Raw genomic sequence first — 22412 nt, forward strand, 5'->3', positions numbered from 1 at the left:
GCTGTGGTCTCAGCCCCCTGCTCTTCACCCTGTACACACGACTGTGTGGCCACACGCAGCTCCAACATCGTGAAATTTGCAATGACACAGTGGTTGTTGGTCGCATCAGCAAAAACGATTCTCACCGTAAACAATAGGACATGAAGCAAGAAAGCCCAAGCCACTCAAGCCCTTCGAGAGAGGGGCGTGGCCTTATACAGCTAATTATTTAAAGCTACAGACACAGAAAGCCTATTCTGAGGGGTTTATAGGCATGATCAAATACAGGATCAAAGTGGAGCTCTAAGACTTATTTATACTGGTTGGAAAGGACGATAGAATGTGACCTTTAAGATTGAGTCAGTTAAAACAGTCGGAAAGAAAGACAATGAATCAAATCAAAACAAAGTCTAAAAAGTTATTTGGCATAAATCACACATTTTATTTCATATTTCTTAAACATACATCAGGCTTTTCCCATCATGTTTATAATTCCCATCTGTTAGTCAACACAAAAATGGTTGTGTGTAAAAAACACCTAAATACACTTTGTGGCTGCATGACTTCTAAACTTAAACATCAAATCTGTTTGAATCTGCAAACTTTTAAAACATCCAAATGTGAAGTACGTTTTTTAAAGTGATGCAAACAATCCCCAAACCCCTTACATTAACTGTGACACCTAGATAACACAATAATGTGACATTCTGATTTTATACAACTTAAATATTTCATTCCCTGTCCCAAAAAGTCAGTGTGAAACTTCTGTCCAGCACTGAATAATATAATTATTTCAATGCATAATTTGACGTTACCATCAGTTTTAACGCTGTTCTTCGATTAAAGCCTTGTCCTGTGTAAAACATGGTTCAGTGAATTTAAGTGTAGCGCTGTTAAATGTTGGTGCATGCCAGTCAAACGGAGAATAAAGGAATGTTTCAGCAAATGTCATCAAGAAGAGCAATAATAATGTTGAGGAACAAGAATTAGTATCACAATATAAAAAGTAAACATCAAAATAGGACAAATGATAAAATTCACCAAATTAACTCCTTACTGTGTGAATATGATTTCAATGGAAGGAATTGCAAGGTTAACCGTGGTCACATGGTAGCCATTTTCCCTCCTACATCACGCTCAGAGTGGAAAGCTAAAAATTCTGTTACGATGTTGCAAAGCTAAGTCCTACAAACACAAATAACCATACAAATCACAATCACTGCTTGTCCGATAATCAACCACCAAGTCTTGTGTAATTCATAAGATACATAGTGCCATACATAGTTAAAACATCATATTTTATAACTGATTAGCTGTAGATAAGTTGTGGCTGAAATGTTTTATCAACTTCAACATGAAAAAATTTGAAAAATGTAATGTGACAGGTGACAGAAGAATAGCAAGGAAGTAGGGCAATGCTAACATTAACCGATAGCTCATGCTAGACAAAGAGAAGCAACACTAATATAGTTAGTTTAGCCTATATCAGATTTATTTGAAACAAAATTACATCCTTCACTGTTATAACACCAGCCACTTTTAAGCTAATGTATAAATTAGCTATGAAGATGCTAGTTCCTAACTTCTTTGTATGACAATAAAACACTTAAAAATCAGAAGAAACTGTTTAGCTCTCATCCACTTTTAAGCCAATAGCTTTATTAGATAAGTTTAGCATGATGACGTCTGACGTAAGCTAAAGAGTAAAGCAACTTTTAGTCAATACCTTTCTAATGTTTTATTGAACACTTTCAAAATTGAACAAAAAACATTGGTACATTTTCAGTCGAATTGTTGTAAAAACTAGGAAGTTGTAAAATGCTAATTTAGCTGTTGTCTTACAGTAGCTTATGGTTCATCAAACATGTTATTTTCTGAGGGAAGATATCATTTATCGCCCAAAAAGCTGTCTTTTTAATGCTTTAATGCTTAGTCCTTGAGAATCACAAACTAGTGAATTAATTGTTCTTTTATCCAGCTAAATTATTTGAATACATTAGTATAACACGACACAAGCAAGATCGCTACCCACACTGAGCATGATGTCAGAGAAAAATGGCCGCCGTGTGAATATGATTAACTGCCTTAAAGACTTGTACATACATCTAAAGTTCACATTCTATCAAAAGAGATTGTGTGATAATGGAGGTCCAAACAAACAAAGTATGTTTCCCTTTTAAACACGTAGTTTAAATGTCCTAGTAAACATATTTGGCGCCCATAGGTCACACCAGAAATAACACGTTGTAGAATTAGCAAACTCGCGATCATACAGTTACTGCTGAAGTTAAAGAAAGCGATTTACAATCGATTACCAAAATCTATACATCACCAAAACGAAAGCAAGCTCGACGCCCGAGCTTTAATAGATTGCCATTCTGAAAAGATACATGAGTAAAAAGCATATTTGTGATATACCAGTCGAAAAAAATAAACATCACAACAGCTCATGAGTCCTCAACATGTGCAATATTTAAATGAAAAATGCCACTACATGATGACTGAAGTTTCACATATTTCACCAGCTTGTTTGAAAAGGAACCGTCTCCTCAGGAAACCACTTCTATTTAAAAGTTACTGATCTAAAAAAAACATGCTGCCAATATTTCCTCTTAATGAACAGTCGCACTATAAAATGATTTTGTCAAGCCTTTACTCCCTTGTTTCTTTTTCTCCAACATGTACAATAATCTTCAGTCCAGCAGTGACAATATGTAAACAACACACTGAGTGGGCGGAGCTCTAGCTATCATGGGCAGGGATTGGCTGGAGGGTCTGTCGGACACTTGGGGGGGCGGGGTGTGTTCAGCTGGCTGCTGTAGGCTGGAGGGTGTTCGTAGTCACAGATCCTCATCTCAACTGAAACACAAACAACAAACAGATCATTAAGAGACAATCTTAAGAAGATGGCGTACTGTTGAATGATGCTCTGTGTTCTGATCTCCAGAAGAACTGGAGGTGAATGACAGGAGTGACGGAGGGGAGGCGGCAGGAGATAGAGACCTTACTTGGTGGGCACAGTGGGCGAGCCGGAGCGGTGGAAGTGGATGTTCTGCCACTTGCTGTCTCGGCGGTGCCAGATGCGGGTCTCCTCTGACTGCATGGTGCGGGGCATGCCGTCTCTGTCGATGTACTGGGTGAGGCGGATGTAGGCGATGCAGGCAGCCTCGTCCCCAATCAGGTGCACGTGGGGATTGAGCAGGATGGTGTGGATTGGCAATTTCCCTTTGGCAAGAGCTGCAAAGACAGAAAAACAAAACTCTGATCTGGAAGATGGGACGGCTGCAGGCAAGTGGTTGATTTGTTGCCAGGCTGAACAGGTTGAACAGAGCATTATTTTAAAATCCAATTAATTGCCTGCTCTAATTTATGTTGTTTGAAAGGTTCTGTTTTTCTCTAAAATTGGAGCTCGAGCCTGGCGGTATGTATTGTACCCATTGTGCAGAGGCTGTAGTCGTCGTCGCAGCGACAGAGGGGTTTGAATGTGAACTCAGCCCTTTGCAGCAAGTCACCCCCCACTCTCTCTTCTCAACATTTCCTGTCCCTCTTTAGCTTTTCTAATAAAGGCAAAAACTAAAATGGAAGCACTGGAGTTGAATTAGAAAACTGTTATAATACTAACTTTGTTCTGTCAAGAGAAACCTTTTTTAACCTTGTACCATGCCAAAAATTGTTCTTCATTTAGAGCTTCATTCAACGTCCACAAACAGGAACACTCACCATTGTCAAAGTAGAAGCGGTGGAAGTCGGTTCCCTCGACCAGGTTGCCCAGCGCCTCAGGCTCAAAGGACGTGAGGCCGGGGTCACATATCTTCCTGAAGGACGAAAACAAATAAAGAAGTCAGGCCAAAGCTGTGTGAGGAATATTTGAGAAAAGAAAATCAAAGCAGTTGGACTGACGTGTAGGCCTCAAAGTCTCCGTTGTTGATGGCCTCGATGAGCTGCTCTGTCACTTTGATGATCTCCTGCTTACGAGCTGAGACACGCAGACAGAGAGAGACAAGAGAAGGATCACATTAAGGTACAGCGACTTCAGAACTCTTCACGAGGAAACACTAGTGTTTTTAAACCTAGGCCTCTTTTCCTCTTCAAATTTGAAGGTCTAAATAAATGACTGATAGGAATTCAAGTTTTGGGATTTCTCTGGTAGCCATGAAAAGTAGTTGTAATATAATGAGGACGATGAGATTATAAACAAGAAGCTTTTTAGAATTTGTTTTAAAAGCAAAGTGTGTAACAGATAAAAAGTTATTCATCTCATAATTATTTAAGTTCTCAAGTCAAAACAAGGATTACAGTGCAGCCACTGTAACACACTGTGGTGTGTTGAAACAATCTCTGGAGCAGTTCCCAAACTTTTAGTACCCACAAGTCATTTAAACAAAATAGGACCACGGCTTAAAAATACCAGAATGACTCTGGATAAACTTCAAGTTGGAAAATGAGCACAAACGGCAACCATAAATCACAATGTTGACAGACGTGGTCAGAAACCAATAAAAATACACAAAGAAATAAATGACATGAAGACCGACAGGAAGGTTAGTCAGCGTGGTTCAACACTCGACAACATCAAAATTACCTTTCATGCTAAGTAGGTAAGCTAGGAAACAATGGATGCAGAGAGTAAGTGCTGTTGTTGTGGCTTGCTGTAAGTAGACACACGAGGGACATTTACAGGACGGAGATGATAGCAATGACCGAGACTCACTCACAGACAAACACAGAAGTACGGCAGTGGGGAGTTTTTTGTTTTACCTTCTACAGCTGGAGGGTCCGTGTTGTTCCCCGCTAACTGAACACTCACCGTCTGCTGCTGTACCTTTGCAGCCATTCCCTCCAGTGTCAACAGAACCAACCAACTAACCGCAAACAGCTGAAGCATTTTCCCCAGCTCACTTTTTTAAGTTCAAAGACGCAGATTCAGCCTGAGCTCGGCTTATAAAACAGGAGACAGAGAGGAAGACCAGGTAACTAGAATACCCTCCTCTGATTGGCTGAAAAAAAAAAAAAAAAAACGCTGACACAGCTAAAATAATGATCAAAAAGTGTCCTCTTGCACCAGCTGTGGACTTTACCTGGCAAATAGCAAACTCAATTTGAGCTAATATTTACAGAGACTCTATCAGTATGCACACAGGCCGCAGCAGAGCCAAAGTCGACCCGTCACAGTCTTTAAGGGGACTACAGTCATTTACTCAATATACTGAAAAAATAAATAAATAAATAAATGTTGATATGTACAGTAGATGTCAAATACATGGAAGTGATTGAGCACCACTGTCACATCACAAAAGCTGCTTGGCACTGCTCTAAACTTGAAGTCATACATGTTAAGAAGAAACGACAGTCTGAGCTCTAGCGCTTATCTGACTCTGCTAGCTTCGACAGAGCTGCTTTCTGTGTGTATTTAGTTTAATCCTGCAGCTCTGTAGTATGTGTATTCAACTGTCTCATGATGGCTATAGGATAAATGTCTACATTGGAGAGGGTCGTTTTTGAGACTTTTAAATCTAACTTGCAGATCAAGAAGGAAAGCTTAAGATGGATTTAGTTATTTATTTGTATCAAACCTGAGACAGGTTTTTTTTCTTGTTTTTATTTTATTGTATTGATTGATGAAATGAGGCGTTCACACTCTGGTGAACATGCAACACACACACACAGGATGAAATATACTCATTCCCAAACAGGATCCTATGGACATGCACTGATGGTGCTCTGGCGCTGGTGGTGGTGGAGGGAGGAGGGGCCTTGCTCAAGGGCGCCCCAGCAGAGCTCAGGAAGTGGTTGGGAACTAGCAACCCGACAGTTCCCAACTCAAACCCATCCCCTGCCTCAGACGACTTTCTGCAGACTATAAAGCTGCTAAACGACGACACCGCTAACAATACAAGCTAACGTTACGTCATGCTCTGAATAATATGTGCAGGGATGAACACTCTGCTTCTCGCTCGCTCTCACTCCCTCTCTTTTTCTCTTCTTAGATTCATCCGTCACCTTCCTCTTCCTCTTGTATCAAACCGTGTAAACGCTGACACAGTTACATCGCGCAGTAAACGCTCTCCCTGTAAAACCACTGTAAAACCACTTTTTTATGTAAAGGTCGCACAAGTAGCCATTTCCACAAATTATAAAGAAGCCATCTTCTGTCATTGTTTCAAATCAAATACAAACTGTATCTACATCAAGATCTTTATAAAAGCAGGGTTACTATCAGGCCACAACATCAACTCCATAAGAGCACATATGATATTCTCTGCAGCATCACAAAGCAGGGGATCACTTCTCTCTGTGTATAGAGTCACAGTCTGACAACACTTAACAATCTGAGAGTTTCAGAGTCTGTGCTATTTAAAAACATTGTTTGTTTCTCATATAAGAAGAAGAAGCAGCAGCAGCTCAGACCCGGCCAGAAGAAAACTGAGATGACTCCTGAGTATGTGAGGTGGAAGTAATGCCCTTTGAGACTCTGTCAGCTGTGTTATGAATCGGTTTTTTTCCTCCGGGATCTCCTATTAGAGCGCGCAGAGAAAGATGGAGGGCTGGCACGCACACGCTCTAATAATGGACAGAAACACTCACTCTCACTCTCACACACACACACACACACACACACACACACACACACACACACACACACGGTGATAAATACAAAGACACTATGCAGGTCAACGGATGCTCGGCAGAGGAAAGAGTGTCGTGCCAGAAGACACAAAGCGCGGAAGCTTTTACTGGAAGTGCAGAGCGCCACGGCGAGTCAAACGAGGACGCAAAAACTGACAATCAGTTCAAAGTCTCAAATACAGAGCTGCAGTCTAAAATGATCACCTGCCTGTAACACATGCAAACAATATGTCCAATGAAACCAGTTTGATAATCCCATAGTGCTTATAGGAGTCAAAGTAGAGTCACTACAAGTTGTCCCAAAACAAAGCTGCTGGTCCACCTCTGCCTCTATCTGTCGCAGGTTCCTTTTCTGTACGTGATGTAATATACGATCTGGAGTTTTATTTTGAAATTTCCCAGATGTTCAGTTTCTGTGTCTAACTTCCTGTCCGGCTTCTATTTTGTCCATCTCGGCGCGTGCTCGCAGCGTACTCCATCAAAAGTAAAATGTGACACGGAGCAAAGCATCGTGGCGCCGCTGGCTCGAACGAAACACAGTATAAAAAGGGTTAAAGTGGATCGGGCTCGGGTGTGAAAATGCCTGAAATACAAATCCACGAAGGATATCAAATTTGAGATTTTACAAAATGACAAGCAGCTCTTCAAGAATTATTTGTGTTAAATCAGAAAATGTTTGCAAATGGCATCTCGATGAGAAATCAGTCCCAACGTCACTTTCTCAACTTTTCCAAATCTGAAAACCTTTGCACCCAAAGGCCATCATCATATTCTGATTCTGTCGTATCACATTAAATAAAGATGTTAAAGTTGAGTATTTGCATCCTGAAATGAAGAACGCCTCCTGATTCCAGACTCAAGTTCTAAAAGGTCTGAGGCCCATTCACTGCTCAGTCAACATGTGAGGGTCTGCTCCACCCCTGAAGGAGGACGTCTGCATTGGGTCTCACTTTTTATGTGCAATATTTCGGAATACGATTCCCACTCCAACTCTACAACTTGTTAAAGAAGACAGGCGGTCATGACTGCTTCAGGCCTGTTGGGGGCGCCATTACACAGCTGATGTGCACTTAGAGGAGGAGGCGTTGTTTAGTGTGATTTACAGATGTTTCACAAAAGTCTGATGGGATTCTCTCAGTAAACTCAGAAGAAACACAAAACTACATCAAGAATAACAACATCTTTTCAACGCCTGGAGACATAAAATAAAATTCAAAAAGTAAACAAAAACTCGCCAGATTCCAAAACCACTCATCTGTTAAATTGATTTTTTTTATTTTTTTATTTTAAACAATCCTATGATCCTGCAACACCCATGAATATTCTCAGTGAGATTAACAGAAGGGGGAATTTGGAGGGTCTTCTTCCAGAACTGGGACATGGACTTACACTGGGAGTCGGTGGGGCCCAGGCAGGGCAGGGGCTCCCCGTGCTCGGGGTCGGACCCCTGCGTGGGGGGCGTGATGGGGGCCGCAGTAGCATGAGCTGGGACGGTCAGTGAAAAAGACCAGAAAAGAAGACGTGAAGAAGAGGAGCAGGTAGGCGGCCACCAGTGACCACAGGATGAAGTGGCAGCACTCCTCACCAGTGGGCCAAACGATGGGACAGTACCAGCAGGAGGAGAAGGGGGAGGAGAGCAAGGCAGAGGACGAAGAGGAGGAGGAGGAAGAGCGGGAGCGGGAGGTTTGCTGGTAAGAGGTGGAGTAGTCTAAGTGCTTAAGATGGAAGATTTGAGGTCTAGAGGATTGACCTTGTACTGAGAGCAAATGGTGGATGGATGAAAGGAAGGAAGCAAGGAAGGAAGGATGGATGGATGGATGGATTTAAGGATGGATTAAAGAAAGAATTGATGAATTGATGGATGAAGGGAAATGGAGATGTACAAAGTGGGCGTAGCAGGGAGGAGGGTGTTACAACAAGTGGGGGAAAAGGAAAAGATGAAATGAAGAATGAATGAAAAGCATGAAGGCAATGACAGTTTGATCCACCAGCTGAGAACAGATCAGTGTAGAACGAGCATGAGAGAATAAATAGGGAGGAAACTGAGAAGGAAAGTTGTGATTTTAGAGTATTTCACCTTGTAGAAAAAGCATCACAGGTAACTACTAGAGCAACTGCTTTTAAAAATAGATGGAGTCTGGTGTTTTTTTAAGAGACCGATGTATGAAACAGCTCAGAAACAATCAAATATTCCTGAACTGCTGACTCGACTGAACTGTCTCCATCATCAAAGTTTGGATGGCAGATAATTGCCTACATGTAATCTAGTCTAGTTTGCTCTTGTTTTTATCAGCTGAGAAATGTTGCTAAATTTAGACCCATTGTCCCCACAGCTCAGATGGAGGTGATCATACACCTGTGTTTCAAATGAACCCAAGTATGGGCCGTGTCCAAAATACAGAATTCAATTATAATGCAGATTTTTGTAGATTTTAAAAGTTTGACATTTGGCTTTTAAATCCAAAAAAATAAAAATAAATAACTACACGTAGTTGCCTTTGTTTTTGTTTGGGTTTTTTTAACTTCCTGCCACAAATTCTCTGCAAAAGCACCACTGCAGATATCTACAACAAAAGATGCCCCCAGTTTTGAAATCCATCCTCTTCAGATTTCCTACAGTTTTTCATTCTGTTACTTGAGGAACAACAGCCAGACAGAAGAAGAGGTATTATTGAGTGGTGTTGAAGAATAATGGACGGAAAGGAGAAGAACATAAATGTCTTCTCTGAGAAAAAAACAACAACATGAAGTCATGCTATCATAACCAGCGCAGTGTAAAGATACCCAAACTTTGTCAGGTCAGGGAACTCAAGCGTTGAGAAATGACGACGCCATGAATGAAAGGCATCTGTGTGAAGTGTTAAAGATGAAAATTCTCTGCGGCTGTGAGGATGCTCATAAATCAGGTGATAAATATGTTTACACGTTATTGTGAACGAGGGAAGTATTTCTGTTCTTACAAAGGTCAGCGCTGTCGTAAACAACCAGAAAACACAACAAATTAGTTCCACTCTTTGGACCCTTGGAGGAAATGTCTGAATTCTTCTCCTCACTGAACTCGAGCTCAAAAGGTCTTCTCTATTCTGCCATCTTCTTTCCCCCCTCTTTGTTAGACTTCAGCCTTTTGAAATGAAGGGTGTCAGGTATCATCCTCCTGCTGCTCAACACGCCTCTCATGAGACTTTAAATAAACCCAGAACAGTCAACACACTGACTCTACTTTTCCTTTATGGTGGTTAAAGTCTTAGCAGATAGTACTGGGACACACGGGATGAAGAAACACGGACTATGAGAAATAAAAATAATAAGGAAAAAAAAATACAAGATGTAACACATTCATGCAATCAGTAACACCGAGCTCTGCTCCCGTGAAATGTATGGTGACCTCAAAAACCTCAAACATTTGAGAGGCAGAAGGTATTCACATGACAACAAACCATTTTCAGGTGACGTCATGTTCATGGTGGGAAGCCTCTAATAAAGTCTGGACAAAAAAAGGGGTTCGTGGAAGAGAAGCCAAGAGAAAAATGCTTTTAAGATATCGAGAAATAGCCTATTAGAAAAAAAGTATTCAAAGTATGAAACAGACTGAGCTGTCTCCCCCTCCTCCTCTCACACAGGTCAGCATGTGGTGGACACTGTAGCTTCAGTGTTTAGCCAGCTCTGCATGTGGTGGACACTGTAGCTTCAGTGTTTAGCCAGCTCTGCATGTGGTGGACACTGTAGCGTCAGTGTTTAGCCAGCTCTGCATGTGGTGGACACTGTAGCTTCAGTGTTTAGCCAGCTCTGCATGTGGTGGACACTGTAGCTTCAGTGTTTATCCAGCTCTGCATGTGGTGGACACTGTAGCTTCAGTGTTTAGCCAGCTCTGCATGTGGTGGACACTGTAGCTTCAGTGTTTAGCCAGCTCTGCATGTGGTGGACACTGTAGCTTCAGTGTTTAGCCAGCTCTGCATGTGGTGGACACTGTAGCTTCAGTGTTTAGCCAGCTCTGCATGTGGTGGACACTGTAGCTTCAGTGTTTAGCCAGCTCTGCATGGGTCTGTAAAGCTTTCTGCGTTCTAACCTCTCTCCATGTTTCATCTCCAACATTGATCCTAGTTTGAGCAGCTTTCTGCTGCTGGAGCTTATTAGAAACATGCAGAGGCTTTTTAGCTCGGGTACAATCACTTCTATCTGAAGCAGTTCCACTGCCCGCTTCCATCGCTGCAACACCTGTTCACCTGATAACTGCTCTCATATCTGGCAAACCCAGGGGCGTCCAAAACGGCCTTCAAAGCCCCGCCTACCTTCTCTGGTCCAATCAAATCCAGAGCATTCAGGAGCAGAATCTAAGCTTGGAAGAAGGACATACTGGATGATGACAGTTTTAAAGTAAGGTTAATTTATGATTTTATTCAGTTGATATCTGACACATTGCTCCTTTAACAATGACAAAGCTAACTTAAAGATGATCATTAACATCTAGAATTTCCTCTCCTATAGCATCCTTTATTCTCAGACAAAAACGTTAGCTAGAAAGAGGCTAAATGCTAACGTTTCCTGCTCTTTTACGCAAGCTAAAGGGTTGTAAATCATGTTTTTTAAATGTGATATGTGGCCAAGTGTCTCCTTTGACTATCAGTGTTCAATGGGAGGAGTGAAATATAGAGTCAGATTTTTTGTTTGCACGACCTTAAACGCTGCATGAAAAGAACCGTCGAGCTTCCCACCTGAATGTGACATCACAGAAAAATGGCTGCCATGTGAAAATGGTCAAATGCACCCAAAGGTTAAAAAGACATGAACTCGGATGTATTTTTTTGTTTGTTTGAAAGTTTCTTTTCTTTAAAGAGGGAGTCTGTGTTGTTTTGCGAACAGGGTTGGAGTTTATGTTAGTCTGGACTGTCCTACCTCTCACGTCCTCGTCTTCGATGGTGGTGTTGGCACTCTCACTGGACTCCTGCAGCAGAAAATAAGTAATGAGTTAACGAGCCCTCAACAAAAAAAAAGCACTTAGCACAAAAGTAAGATTACAGAGATGGTTCTCTTTCACCACAGGAAAGTTTACCATCATCTCATTTCCATGTTTCTCAAAAAGCCTCGTCCTCCTTTCCCCCCCATATAACTGCAATCATTTATGGAACATCCTGTTTTAAACAACAGTCCCAATAAATCTCTTCAAGGGTCATCACAATACCTGAATTTTAAACTTTAAAATGATATTAGTAAAAATCAAACAATATTGATACCTGTTTGTTACCACGGCAACGAAAAACACAATTGCACAAACATTGGCAATGTATTTGTGCAATTTAGACTGTGTTGGAGTTTGTCTACATTTTTCAAGATAAATTCGTAACTCTCCTTTGCGCTAGCCTTATAAAACAGATTTTTTTAAAACATTCTGATTATGTTAAGTATTATCGATCACTAAAGGTCAAATATTCTGCAAAATCCTCTTCTCCATGTTCCTTTAACTCTAACATGTGTCTTTAATTTGTCTCCTAACCCTCCAATGATGAAAAAAGTCCATCCTCTCCGTCTTCTGCCTGCTCCAATTTTCAGAAAATGTGTGCTCAAACAGGCCTGCTTGGAGATGTTCCCTTCATGACATCACAAAGGGCAGTAGCCCCTCCCCCAGGTGGGTGACACTCCCACAGCTAGGTGTTTGTTCTGCCCTCTGAGTCTGCCTTCTCACCGTAAACAATAGGACATGGAGCCAGAAAGCAGCGAGTGCACCCGAGCCCTTCCAGAGAGGGGGCGTGGTCAGACACAGCTCATTTACATATTTAAAGCTACAGACACAGAAACAGCCTGTTCTGAGCAGGGCTGAAATAGAGGGGTTTATAGAGTATAGAGCTCTAAGAGTTATTTAAGCAAAAGAGAATATGTGACCTTTAAAATAACAGATGGTAATGTATTTGGTTTTTGTTTTTTTGTAAATACGTGGTATCAAAAAAGCATCAAAAATGTTGACAACCTTAATCCCATTACATGGATCCTTCACCACCTCAACCACAAGTATCCTTATCACCTTTTTTATTCGTATCCCTGTTTCAAATAGACATAAACAGTATTATATTTTAAAAATACAACAAACTAATTTAAACACTGCATTGGCTCAAGCTAAGAAACATAAGTGCACTGTTGATTGTGTTGATTTGACAAGACACAACACAATTTTTTAAACCACAAATATGATAACAACACCATCGTATCACTGCACAAAACTAGAGCTAAAAGCATGCCCACATAAAAACATTTTTATCTGATGGATTGCACATGATCCTCAAGCTCCAAGCATCTGCAAAGTGAAATCACCCAAACACAGAGGATGGAGTCTGGGTTACTCTCTAAAGGATTTGGCTCTGCTACGCTTGGGGTTTCATGATCTGATTCCAGCAGCATGTTTAATCCCCTTTGTCACACAACCGTAAAACTGAGTCTGCCGTGACACAGTGACAATGGTTGCACATGCTCATCCAGGGTTTAAACACTGGAATAATAGCTTACGCAACATGTGTAAAGTGCAAAATGACATCACTGTAAGTCAACGAACCACATGCAACACCATATCACAGCATGCATTGTCTTATGATACCAGCAGTCCATTGTTTGGTCACGTCACAAAGAGCTTAAAGGGGACTCCATCATCCCCATCAGAAGCAACTTTAAAGGGTCATTTAGTAGTTTTTTCAACCTGGGCCATGTTCAATACAGATTTCTGGATCTAAATGACGATAAGGATACAGGACGCAATGGCTGCAATACTCTTTTGGGGAACATGCAACCCTTCAAAGCGCGGGATATAAAAGTGCTTGTAATCACACTTTACAGGGTCAGATTGTTACTCTCAGATGAAATGTTTTCTTCAAAGTCACCAAACCTCTTTGACAAAAACAGTAAGAAGGAAATGGTCTACCTCTGCCAAAACATTTAAAATTCGCACAATAGGACAAACATCTAAGGAACTGTTGTATGGGCAGAGCAGTACCTCCAGTGTGCTGCCATGTAAAGTCACAGTTTTTAGTATGTTGTTCATCGAGGAGAGTGGGTGCCTCGCTCTGAAGCCGACTGTTGATCGACATGCAGATCTGGCTAAACACTGAAGCTTCAGTGGCAAACATCGAATCTTGGGAGCTGTCTGCTCCACCAGTGCCTCCGAGACACCTCTGTTGGGTTTTTGAATTTGGACTGCAGTACCCATTCTAAACACTAGGTGTCAGAGTTAAATATGGCTTCTTTAAAGTCAGTAATGCAGCTTCGAGCTGTTACTCATTTATTTTCATTAGTCTATTTTCGCAGCGTATCTCTGATAGTTTAAATAAAGATCTAAGTCTTTCAATAAGCGGCAAAAACAAGCACTGTAAACAAATGTACGATTCATCGGGTGCATACTGTAACCCTGAGGATCATGTTGCAGCCAATGCAGCCTGTCCAGAGACGAAGTCGTCTGCTTGGGAATTTCCATAATTTTGTCATTATTAGTGATTTGGACACCGGAATAAAAAAAGAACAAGGCCCTGGTTTAAAAACAGCAACAATCCCCTTTAAGTGTCTAACTCTAAATGACGCACACATCAGCAGCAAACTACAGCTCCAGACCAACACCAACCGGACCAGCTGAATACCTTGTTTCCATCAGCTGGGTTGTGGATGACAGTGGTTTGAGGCTCCTTGATTAGAGAAGACCAAAAGTGGGAGGAGAGGTTGATGCACAACAAGAGTGTGAGTTAGTGTGAGAAAGTCTGACATACAATTATTCAACAAGACAGGAGAGAAAAATAAAACTGAGGGAGGGAGTGCGTTGGAGGGAGGGAGGGAGTGCGTTGGAGGGATGGGGGGGGGGGGGGGGGGGGGGTGGGGGTCACATTATTGTCACTTCAGGGAAGTAAGTAGTTGCTAAAAACAGAGTCACAACAGCATGATGAAACAGTTGGAGACGGATGGGATTTTAAAGAACGTGAAGTCGTGACAATATATACTGAACATCCAGTTTATCAAGTCTCATAACGCACGTTTTACCCAAACAAAAAGATAAAAGACAGCTATGGAAGATGATCTTCTATCCGACCTGGTGATCCAACAGACTTCATGTTTAGGAAAGGTTTTATAAAAAGACAGAAAAGTCCGGCATTAGACCAGCGAGCCACAACTTTACAGAGACACCAACAAAGACCAGCGTTATTCAGAGGAAATTAAAAAAACAAAAAACATCCAAACCAGAGAAACAAGAGGAGGAAAAGAAATCCATTTCAAGATGTACGTTCAACTCACATGTTCAGGACTTTCACGTTTTTTTTTTCTTCTTGTGGTTACGCAGCATTTTACAATAAAAGCACCTGATTCTGCTCGTTGATCAATAAGCTCTTTAATTAGCTTAGTTAGTCTGCTTCTCTTGTCAGGTAAACAAACAGACTGTGCTTATTTCCTGGTACACCATCATTGCTGCACCTTCTTCGATGTAATTCAGTGGCATACGTAGCGGTGAAGGTGATTACTGAAGGAATAACCAACTGACAAATGCAACTAAATGATTTCACAACCAGTGGCGTGTCCCCCTGCTGGCCATGAGGAGAACGCAGGTTTTAAAGCACAACTTTAAAAAACCAAGAAGTTATAGAGACTCAAATGAGAGCATGCTGTGGTTTAAAAAAACCTTTCCTGTTCCAGTTTTGACAACAAAAGCTTGAAACTTTTCCCCACATCTTATAAACCACAGTTGTTATGCAATGGCTCCAGTTGCCATTACGGCCGTCATCAACAACAAAAGGAGAATGTAGCCCATGTAGAGCAACGCGGCGATGCAATAAAGCAAGCTGAAAGACCGCTCGTGTTACACAATCTCCAAGGACGTTTTTAAAGCTTCGTGGAAAGACGAGGAAGCGTTTTATAAGAGATGCTACAGAAAGTGTGCACACGGAGTGAGACGCACAGACAGTCGTGCAAACATGCAGGCAGCGAGGCAGGCAGACAGTGTACCAGAGAAGGAGTGGGGACAGGCTCTTTGGGGCTGGTGACCACATTGGCCTTGTTGTTGATCTGGAGGGACAGAGTGGACAGAGACAGACAGACAGACAGACGGGACAGTGACAGAAGTGACAGGCTTAGTGTTCAGTCCCTTCGAGCAGCTGCTGTGGAGGAGAGAAAAAAAAGAAGTGGAACAAGAGGTGTGCTGAAGAGCAGCAGCCAAACAGCGAGTGTCGGTGAGTTTTCAGTCAGCATGCACGACGAATAAAAAGTGACCAGCAAAGACACCAGCTGTGTGAGAAACCAAGAAAATACACCAGAAAACCAACAACCAAGAAACCCAAATGACTCTCTTTCTAAACGAGCTGGAGGAGATTTTTTGAAGGGCTGATGAAGAGTGACAGAGAGTCTGGAGTGAAACAAACGAGCCAATTACTCAGTGAAAGAATGATTCACGACTTGAGAGTCTGAATTCACTTCTTTGACCTGATGATGAAGCGAGTCCTGCTGAGAGACGCCACACCATGGAAGTCGGTTCATTTCTGGCGAGCTTAGCTTCATGTGAATATGTTGATTTATATTTACAGCTTTGACTGTTCAGTCATGTCTCGCCTCCTCAACCTGAAAAACGCACTGCAGTGGAATAACAAAAAAAGGGGTGGGGGGTGTCTACTGCTAACTAGCCTCTGCAGGGGTCAGTCTAGCTAACAAACATCTCCAGGCTCAGGCCTACCCTCAAAAGCTCTGTACCATCCGTCTTCCTCTTCTGCACCGAGAAGCCACAACACAGAGGGAGAGAAAGTTAACCTGGGGCGGATGGTTCACACTGAGCTCGGTCACTCACTCAGTCGGGGTCAAATGTGGACTTTTGTGATGATCTGCTGGTTTCAGTAGCGTCAGCGTCGCTAACAAAAACAGGCTGGGAAAGTTAAAGATCGGAGGCGTTGACTTGAATGATCTTGGTGAGAGACCCTCAGCCCCCCCCTGCATGCAGAGTCCAGACTTCTGCCGACAGAGAGGTCGATATCTAACGGATACCTGTTGGTCTTTGGCTCCGTCATGGTGTCATCCAGAGCAGTTATGATTTATAGGTATATATTTATGTTATTGTGCCTGTATGGACTTCTGTTGCAAACCAAATTGCCCCTCGGGGACAATAAAGATTTTCCAAATCCAAATATGTGAAGTGAAAAAAAGTGTTGTGAGTGTAGTGTCCCTTTAAAGAATGAAAAGCTTTCGGGGTGTTAAAAGAAGAATTTGGCTCTTTAAACTCAAAACGAGTGAAAAAGAAAGACTTGACTGAAGGGTACAAAAAAAAGGGTTTTTATTTTAAGATTCTCAAATGAAGAGTGACAGAGAGCTGAATGCAATCTCCCCACTCAGTTAGATCCTAATTTAATCAGCAGTTATTACTTTCCAACAGATACTCCTCCTCCTCCTCCTCCTCCTTCTTCTTCTTCTTCTTCTCCTCTCGGTGATTGACGATGCAGAGGAGGATAATTATCGGTAAATTTTCCGTCACTCCCACTCGGGAAATCAATCCCGACTTACAGACGCTTCTATTTTTAACTGAAGTATTCAGAGAACAGACGCGAGCTGAGGTTGCAGTTTGATGTAAAAACAAAACTAAAAGTCTTGAAATGAGGAAACAGTGAAAGAAGGAAGCTGGACTTACTTTGACACCATCTGCTTTCTTGTTCAGCAAACTCTTGGCTGCTGTAGAGAAAAAAATAACAATGCACAGAAATCAGTGTGCAGCTTCATTTAACACACACACACACACACACACACACACACACACACACACATGCACGGTGTCTGTTCAAGGATGGCCAATTACGAGCATCCTCAAAGTCAGCTCTGCTGGATCTGGGAGCCGAGGAGAAAAAGGGAATTAATGGAGGAGATGAAACGAAGCTGAGCTGAATCATTAGAGTGGAACGTGACAGGACGAGAGGAGGCTCAGTCACGCCGCACGCCGCACAGCGAGCAGCCCAGGTTTGAACCTCAAACAACACGGAAGGTTAAAGATGGAGACAGATGTGAGCGGTGGTGATTTCATGCACATGAGACACAAACACAGGTGGTTGTTTATTTGGCAGGCGGAGGGTTAAACACGTGATGCAACGAGGACGGAAGATTTATTCAACGGTGCAAACGAGCAGGTTGATGTTTGTGGTGACTTCAGATGTCTTTCAGCGGTCACACTGGAGGAAACGTTTCTGAGGAGCACTTCACAGCTGACGAGCTTTTCAACAGAGAGTGGCCCGTGTGTGTGTGTGTGTGTGTGTGTGTGTGTGTGAGCAGCATGCCGCTAACAGAGTAAGTCATAAGAGCGCAAAACCAGAATTTTCCCCCATTTTTTACGAAGTACGTAAAAAATAAAAAAAACATACTCCATGACAGACCGTTGTCATGGAGACAGGAGGCACATGCAGCATCTTTCTTCTCCAGAGCTCAAACGCTTCATGCAAGAGCTGCAGTCATCACTTTTCTGCCCCAAACAAAAGGCGAGGTGGACGACCGATTCAGTGCTTTTCTACAAATGTTAAAGAAAGACTCTCTGGGATTTTAAAAAGTAAAGTTGTGTTTTGTTTTTTTTTCCTCCAACGTGACCGGCTCAGAATGAAAACTGATGCACAAGTCTTCATGAAACTTAAAGAGTTCAGTCTGACAGCGAGGGGACGACGAGCCGACGGAGCCAAGGACACTTACCTTCCACGAGGTGTCACGGCCGAGAAGGGGAAGACAGAGAAACACAAACACTGAGGCCATGTTCACACTCAGGGGAAATTATTTCAAGACACTTCTGGGATAACAAAACTAAACGTCCCGAGTGTCATTCATCAAATACAGAAACAATCAATGACGCCGCAGCCCGTCTGTATGCTCTGCCCTTTCAAAGGACCTGAAGATGGCTCTGCATCGATCCGTACGCCACTTCTGTCGTCGCCTTTAAAGGCCAGCTGCAGTCAAAACAAAAAGCTGAAACGTCCTGGTAAACCTTCGTCGTTACCTGAGAAGTTGCGAGTGGCGAGCATCGTGGTCAGGATGGCGCCCTGGGGAGAGAGGAAGTGAACACTGAGGGAACAAAGTGGACTATTCACACAGCCGGAGACGTTCGTGATGAGGCTGCAGCATCGAATGGAGCTCCGGCGCTCTGCCAGGGCTCGCTCTCTCGCTCACCTTCAGTTTCCTCCGAGCGTTGAATTTCTTCAGGCACTCCACGGTCTCCTGCCTGTGCATCATGGACGCCACGGTGGAGCGTTGCTGTAGGGAGACGGTTACGGTCAGAAGGAAGAAGAAGAGAGCCAGCGTGTGATCTGATCGTACGTGTGAACGAGTGTGACGCATACGCAGATCCAGGGGTGTTTGAGAGCGTCGGTCGCCGTCACTCGCTTGGCGGGGTTGATGGTCAGCATCTTGTTGATCAGGTCTTTGGCCTCTGGAGTCACCGTGTCCCACTCAGGAGACGGGAACTGTTGGTTTGACGACAACATGACGCCTTAATATGAATGTTTTTGGATTGATGAGTCAAATAAAAATGCTTTGAGACTTTTTATTTACATGCGTGAGTGTCATGAGGCATCGGAGCATTTATCTCTCGATACCCAGGAGCTTCGTTTTCGTTTTTTCAAAAGGTAGAAATCTCTCTAACGGATTAAGTCTTTATGGATCTGGATCAGGATCAGGTCCAGATACACAACCCGAGGGTCTCTGGGAATCTTATAACGTAGAATGTCTGAACAATGCTATCCCAAAATTTTACACAGAACCAAAAACGATGTGAGTGATTGACTGGTGCTTTTGTCTGACTCGAGTCGAAAAAGCACCAGTCCACCTTCAAAATAAAAGCACAACATTTATTGATTGTAACAGCAAAAAAGGTCTAAAGAGGCGTAAACGGAGCGTCTGATCATTCTTCTCGATATCTAGCGCTCGTTAGGACGCGGTGTCACGAGCGTCAAATGTAGAGGTGTGAATTTGATTCTGTTACCTGATTAAAAACACGGCACTGTTCAGTCTCAGTGAATCTCAGATAACTGTGACATTCAGAGGACTTAAAACAATGGATCACATCACTCTCTCGTGTCTGTGGAGTAGCATCGACTGCGGCCTCGTGCACTTCTGTGGTCATTTCTCTGTCTTGTTGCACTATTAAACACATTTCCCCTCCTGGCAGCAGAAAATCACATTTCTGTTCTGCTGAAAGGCGACATGAACGTCCAATAAATCCCTCTCGTTCCATCATCGTCCCGTCAGGTCGAAGCTGCAGCATCGTCCTTTATAAAAGGAGACCGACTCACTGGACTTCATCACGCATGACGGGGACCTCAAACATTTTCTAATCCGTCTCCCTCTTCCTTCCTCTCATCTGGCGACATGGAGAACAGACAGCAGACACCGCTTGTTCACAACACATCAGCCCAGGTCTGTGCAGACTGTGAGGCCACAGTCAGGCTGCACAGAGAGGGAGGGTGACCAGCGAGTCCAGAGTCCAGAGTTTGTGGATGATGTTGAAAAGTATTCATGAAAATCGAGTCTGTTGAGTCGTGAGTCAATCAAAACTCACGTCATAAGCTCCAGCTTTAATCTGCTGGTAGAGTCTGTGTTGGTCCTCGTCCCAGAACGGAGGATATCCCACCAGGAGGATGTAGAGGATCACACCTGTACACACACACACACACACACACACACACACACACACACACACACACACACACACACACACACACACAATGGTTAATCCTGACGGACAGCTCACATCGTGACCCACAAATCCTTTTCAGATCTTAACACACTAAAGTTAAAGACTCAATTGTGAGTCCAAAACTTTGTACAAAAAGTCTTTAATGCAGGTAAACTTGAACACACATTCACTGCCATCTAAATAAAGAGCGCACACACACACACACACACACACACACACACACGCACGCACACGCACGTGCACACACAGCTCTGAACCTTAACTGTAAATTTTAAATTCCTTTGCCCTCGACCCGGGTAAGGGCTGTCATTTTAAACCGTGTGCGTGTGTGTGTGTGTGTGTGTGTGTGTGTGTGTGTGTGTGTGTGTGTGTGTGTGTGTGTGTGTGTGTGTGTGTGTGTGTGTGAACTCAGACTCTCACCACAGGCCCACATGTCCACCGGCTTGCCGTAGGGATCTTTCCTCAGCACCTCTGGGGACAGGTATCCTGGTGTGCCGGCGAAACCTGGAGCACACACATCAGCACATGAACACATCATACAGAAGCAGCATGTTTGTATAAACCTGCTTTAAATCATCTGAGAACATAAATCACAGCTCAAGGACTTCACCTTTTATTGAATCACTTTGCAAAGATTCTGTTTCTCTCACCTTGAACTTCAGATTTGAGGTTTAAAAAGTCAACAACAACAAAAAAGACAGTTGGTGTTTTACGTTGTTGATCTTAATGTAGGAAGCTCTCTGAGCCAATCAGCAGTCATCGTCTATCATAGTCTGTCTGATCCACTCTGCTGAAGGATGTTCATGTCTAATTAAAGTGAAGCCAGTCGTTAGCCACTTCCAGGAAAGACTTCCTGTTTCTCGTGCACATCCCGGACTGAGAGCCTGTTTATTGGTCGAGTCTCACGTCAACATCAACATGCAAAGTTCAAAAGGAAACGATGCATGTTTGGGTGTAGCTCCGCCTCTCCTCCAATGACAGCTGCAGCCTCACTGCGACGCCAACTAGTTCTTATTTCTTTTGTGGACTTTATGAAGTCAGTAAAACGCTTTAGCCGTGTCGCACACGACTCCAACGTTGATCCTGAAACGTATTCTTCTTCCTGCGTGTGGAAGTCCATGAAAAGCTCGTTAAAAGAACGCCTCCGAAAACCAAACCTGTCACAGTCGGGGATCAGTGGTCCCGTAAAGTTTAAGAGGCGAGGTTAACAAGCTCTGAGAAAGAGTGTGTGTGGGAGTTTGGCTCGTGAGCGGCAGCGTGCAGCCTACTTTTAAAAACCGCTTTACAGAATCAGTGGGATGCTGCGGGCGATGAGACGTAGTACGAGCGGTAGTAAAGTGAGAGCACGGAGTGAACTGGTTCCAGATGGAGGCTGGAGCTGAGGGAACAGACCAATTATACCTCCGCTCATCAGGGAATAAAGAGAAGAAATGGGTCTGAAAAATATTCTAATCCAGACCGGAGCCCGGAGCAGTGGCACACCTCGTCTCCTCAGACAGCTGTGATGATCCGATGACACGGTTGCATTTTAAAAAGACGAATTAAAAAGCTGGAGTAAAATGGCCGATCAGCGGCGGGCTGAGAAAAGTGTTTGTGACGTCACAGCTGAGAGAAAACGACTCGTTTAGAGAGGTTTGAAATGTGCGTCAGTAAACTCACGAACATCGAAGCCAAAGAACCGAGACATTATCATTTTAAGCCCCAAAGATGGAGAACCTCAAATCTGTCCAAGTTCAAGAACAGCAGGGAAACAACTCGATCAGAACGACGTCAGCGGTGTTCATGTTGTTCGCTCACAGTAAAGAGTAAAGTCACTTTCCGTGTCAAAATGTGAACACAAGAACTTTTTATGGTTGATATTGGTCTCGTCTCGTCTTGGTCTTGCCTCACCCTGCCTTGGCCTTGGTCTCGTTCTTGGTCTTGGTCTTGCCTCACCCTGCCTTGGCCTTGGTCTCGTTCTTGGTCTTGGTCTTGCCTCACTATGCCTTGGCCTTGGTCTCGTTCTTGGTCTTGGTCTTGTCTAGCCCTGCCTTGGTCTTGGTCTCGTCTTGGCCTGCCTTGGTCTTGCGCTTGGGCTTGGTCTTTTCTTGCCTCACCCTGCCTTGGCCTTGGTCTCGTTCTTGGTACTGTCTTGCCCTGCCTT

At 43.2% G+C, this 22412-nt stretch overlaps 1 protein-coding gene across 22 annotated transcripts in view; it reads right to left on the reverse strand.

Annotated features, from left to right (window-relative positions):
• Positions 1 to 397: 397 nt before the first annotated feature.
• The window catches only part of camk2d1 (calcium/calmodulin-dependent protein kinase (CaM kinase) II delta 1), a 65606-nt gene continuing 43591 nt past the window's right edge, over positions 398 to 22412 (reverse strand). For 2 of the 22 annotated variants that reach the window (XM_079370995.1, XM_079370996.1), the window contains exons 8-21: positions 20690 to 20773; positions 20132 to 20226; positions 18915 to 19037; positions 18745 to 18828; positions 18575 to 18617; positions 17234 to 17271; positions 15571 to 15630; positions 14220 to 14264; positions 11500 to 11548; positions 4562 to 4582; positions 3880 to 3955; positions 3700 to 3794; positions 2983 to 3216; positions 398 to 2838 (exon numbers count right to left, since the gene is read on the reverse strand). In XM_079370995.1, the coding sequence (XP_079227121.1) occupies positions 2984 to 3216; positions 3700 to 3794; positions 3880 to 3955; positions 4562 to 4582; positions 11500 to 11548; positions 14220 to 14264; positions 15571 to 15630; positions 17234 to 17271; positions 18575 to 18617; positions 18745 to 18828; positions 18915 to 19037; positions 20132 to 20226; positions 20690 to 20773 (1046 nt within the window). In that variant the 3' untranslated portion in view covers positions 398 to 2838; position 2983. Of the gene's footprint in view, positions 2839 to 2982; positions 3217 to 3699; positions 3795 to 3879; positions 3956 to 4561; positions 4583 to 11499; positions 11549 to 14219; positions 14265 to 15570; positions 15631 to 17233; positions 17275 to 18574; positions 18618 to 18744; positions 18829 to 18914; positions 19038 to 20131; positions 20227 to 20689; positions 20774 to 22412 lie in introns of all 22 variants that reach the window. The other 20 variants (XM_079370990.1, XM_079370979.1, XM_079370981.1 and 17 more) reach the window with 12 other exon arrangements.

This window comes from Symphodus melops (genome assembly GCF_947650265.1).
Source record: "Symphodus melops genome assembly, chromosome: 20".
In the NCBI taxonomy this organism is placed as follows: domain Eukaryota; kingdom Metazoa; phylum Chordata; class Actinopteri; order Labriformes; family Labridae; genus Symphodus; species Symphodus melops.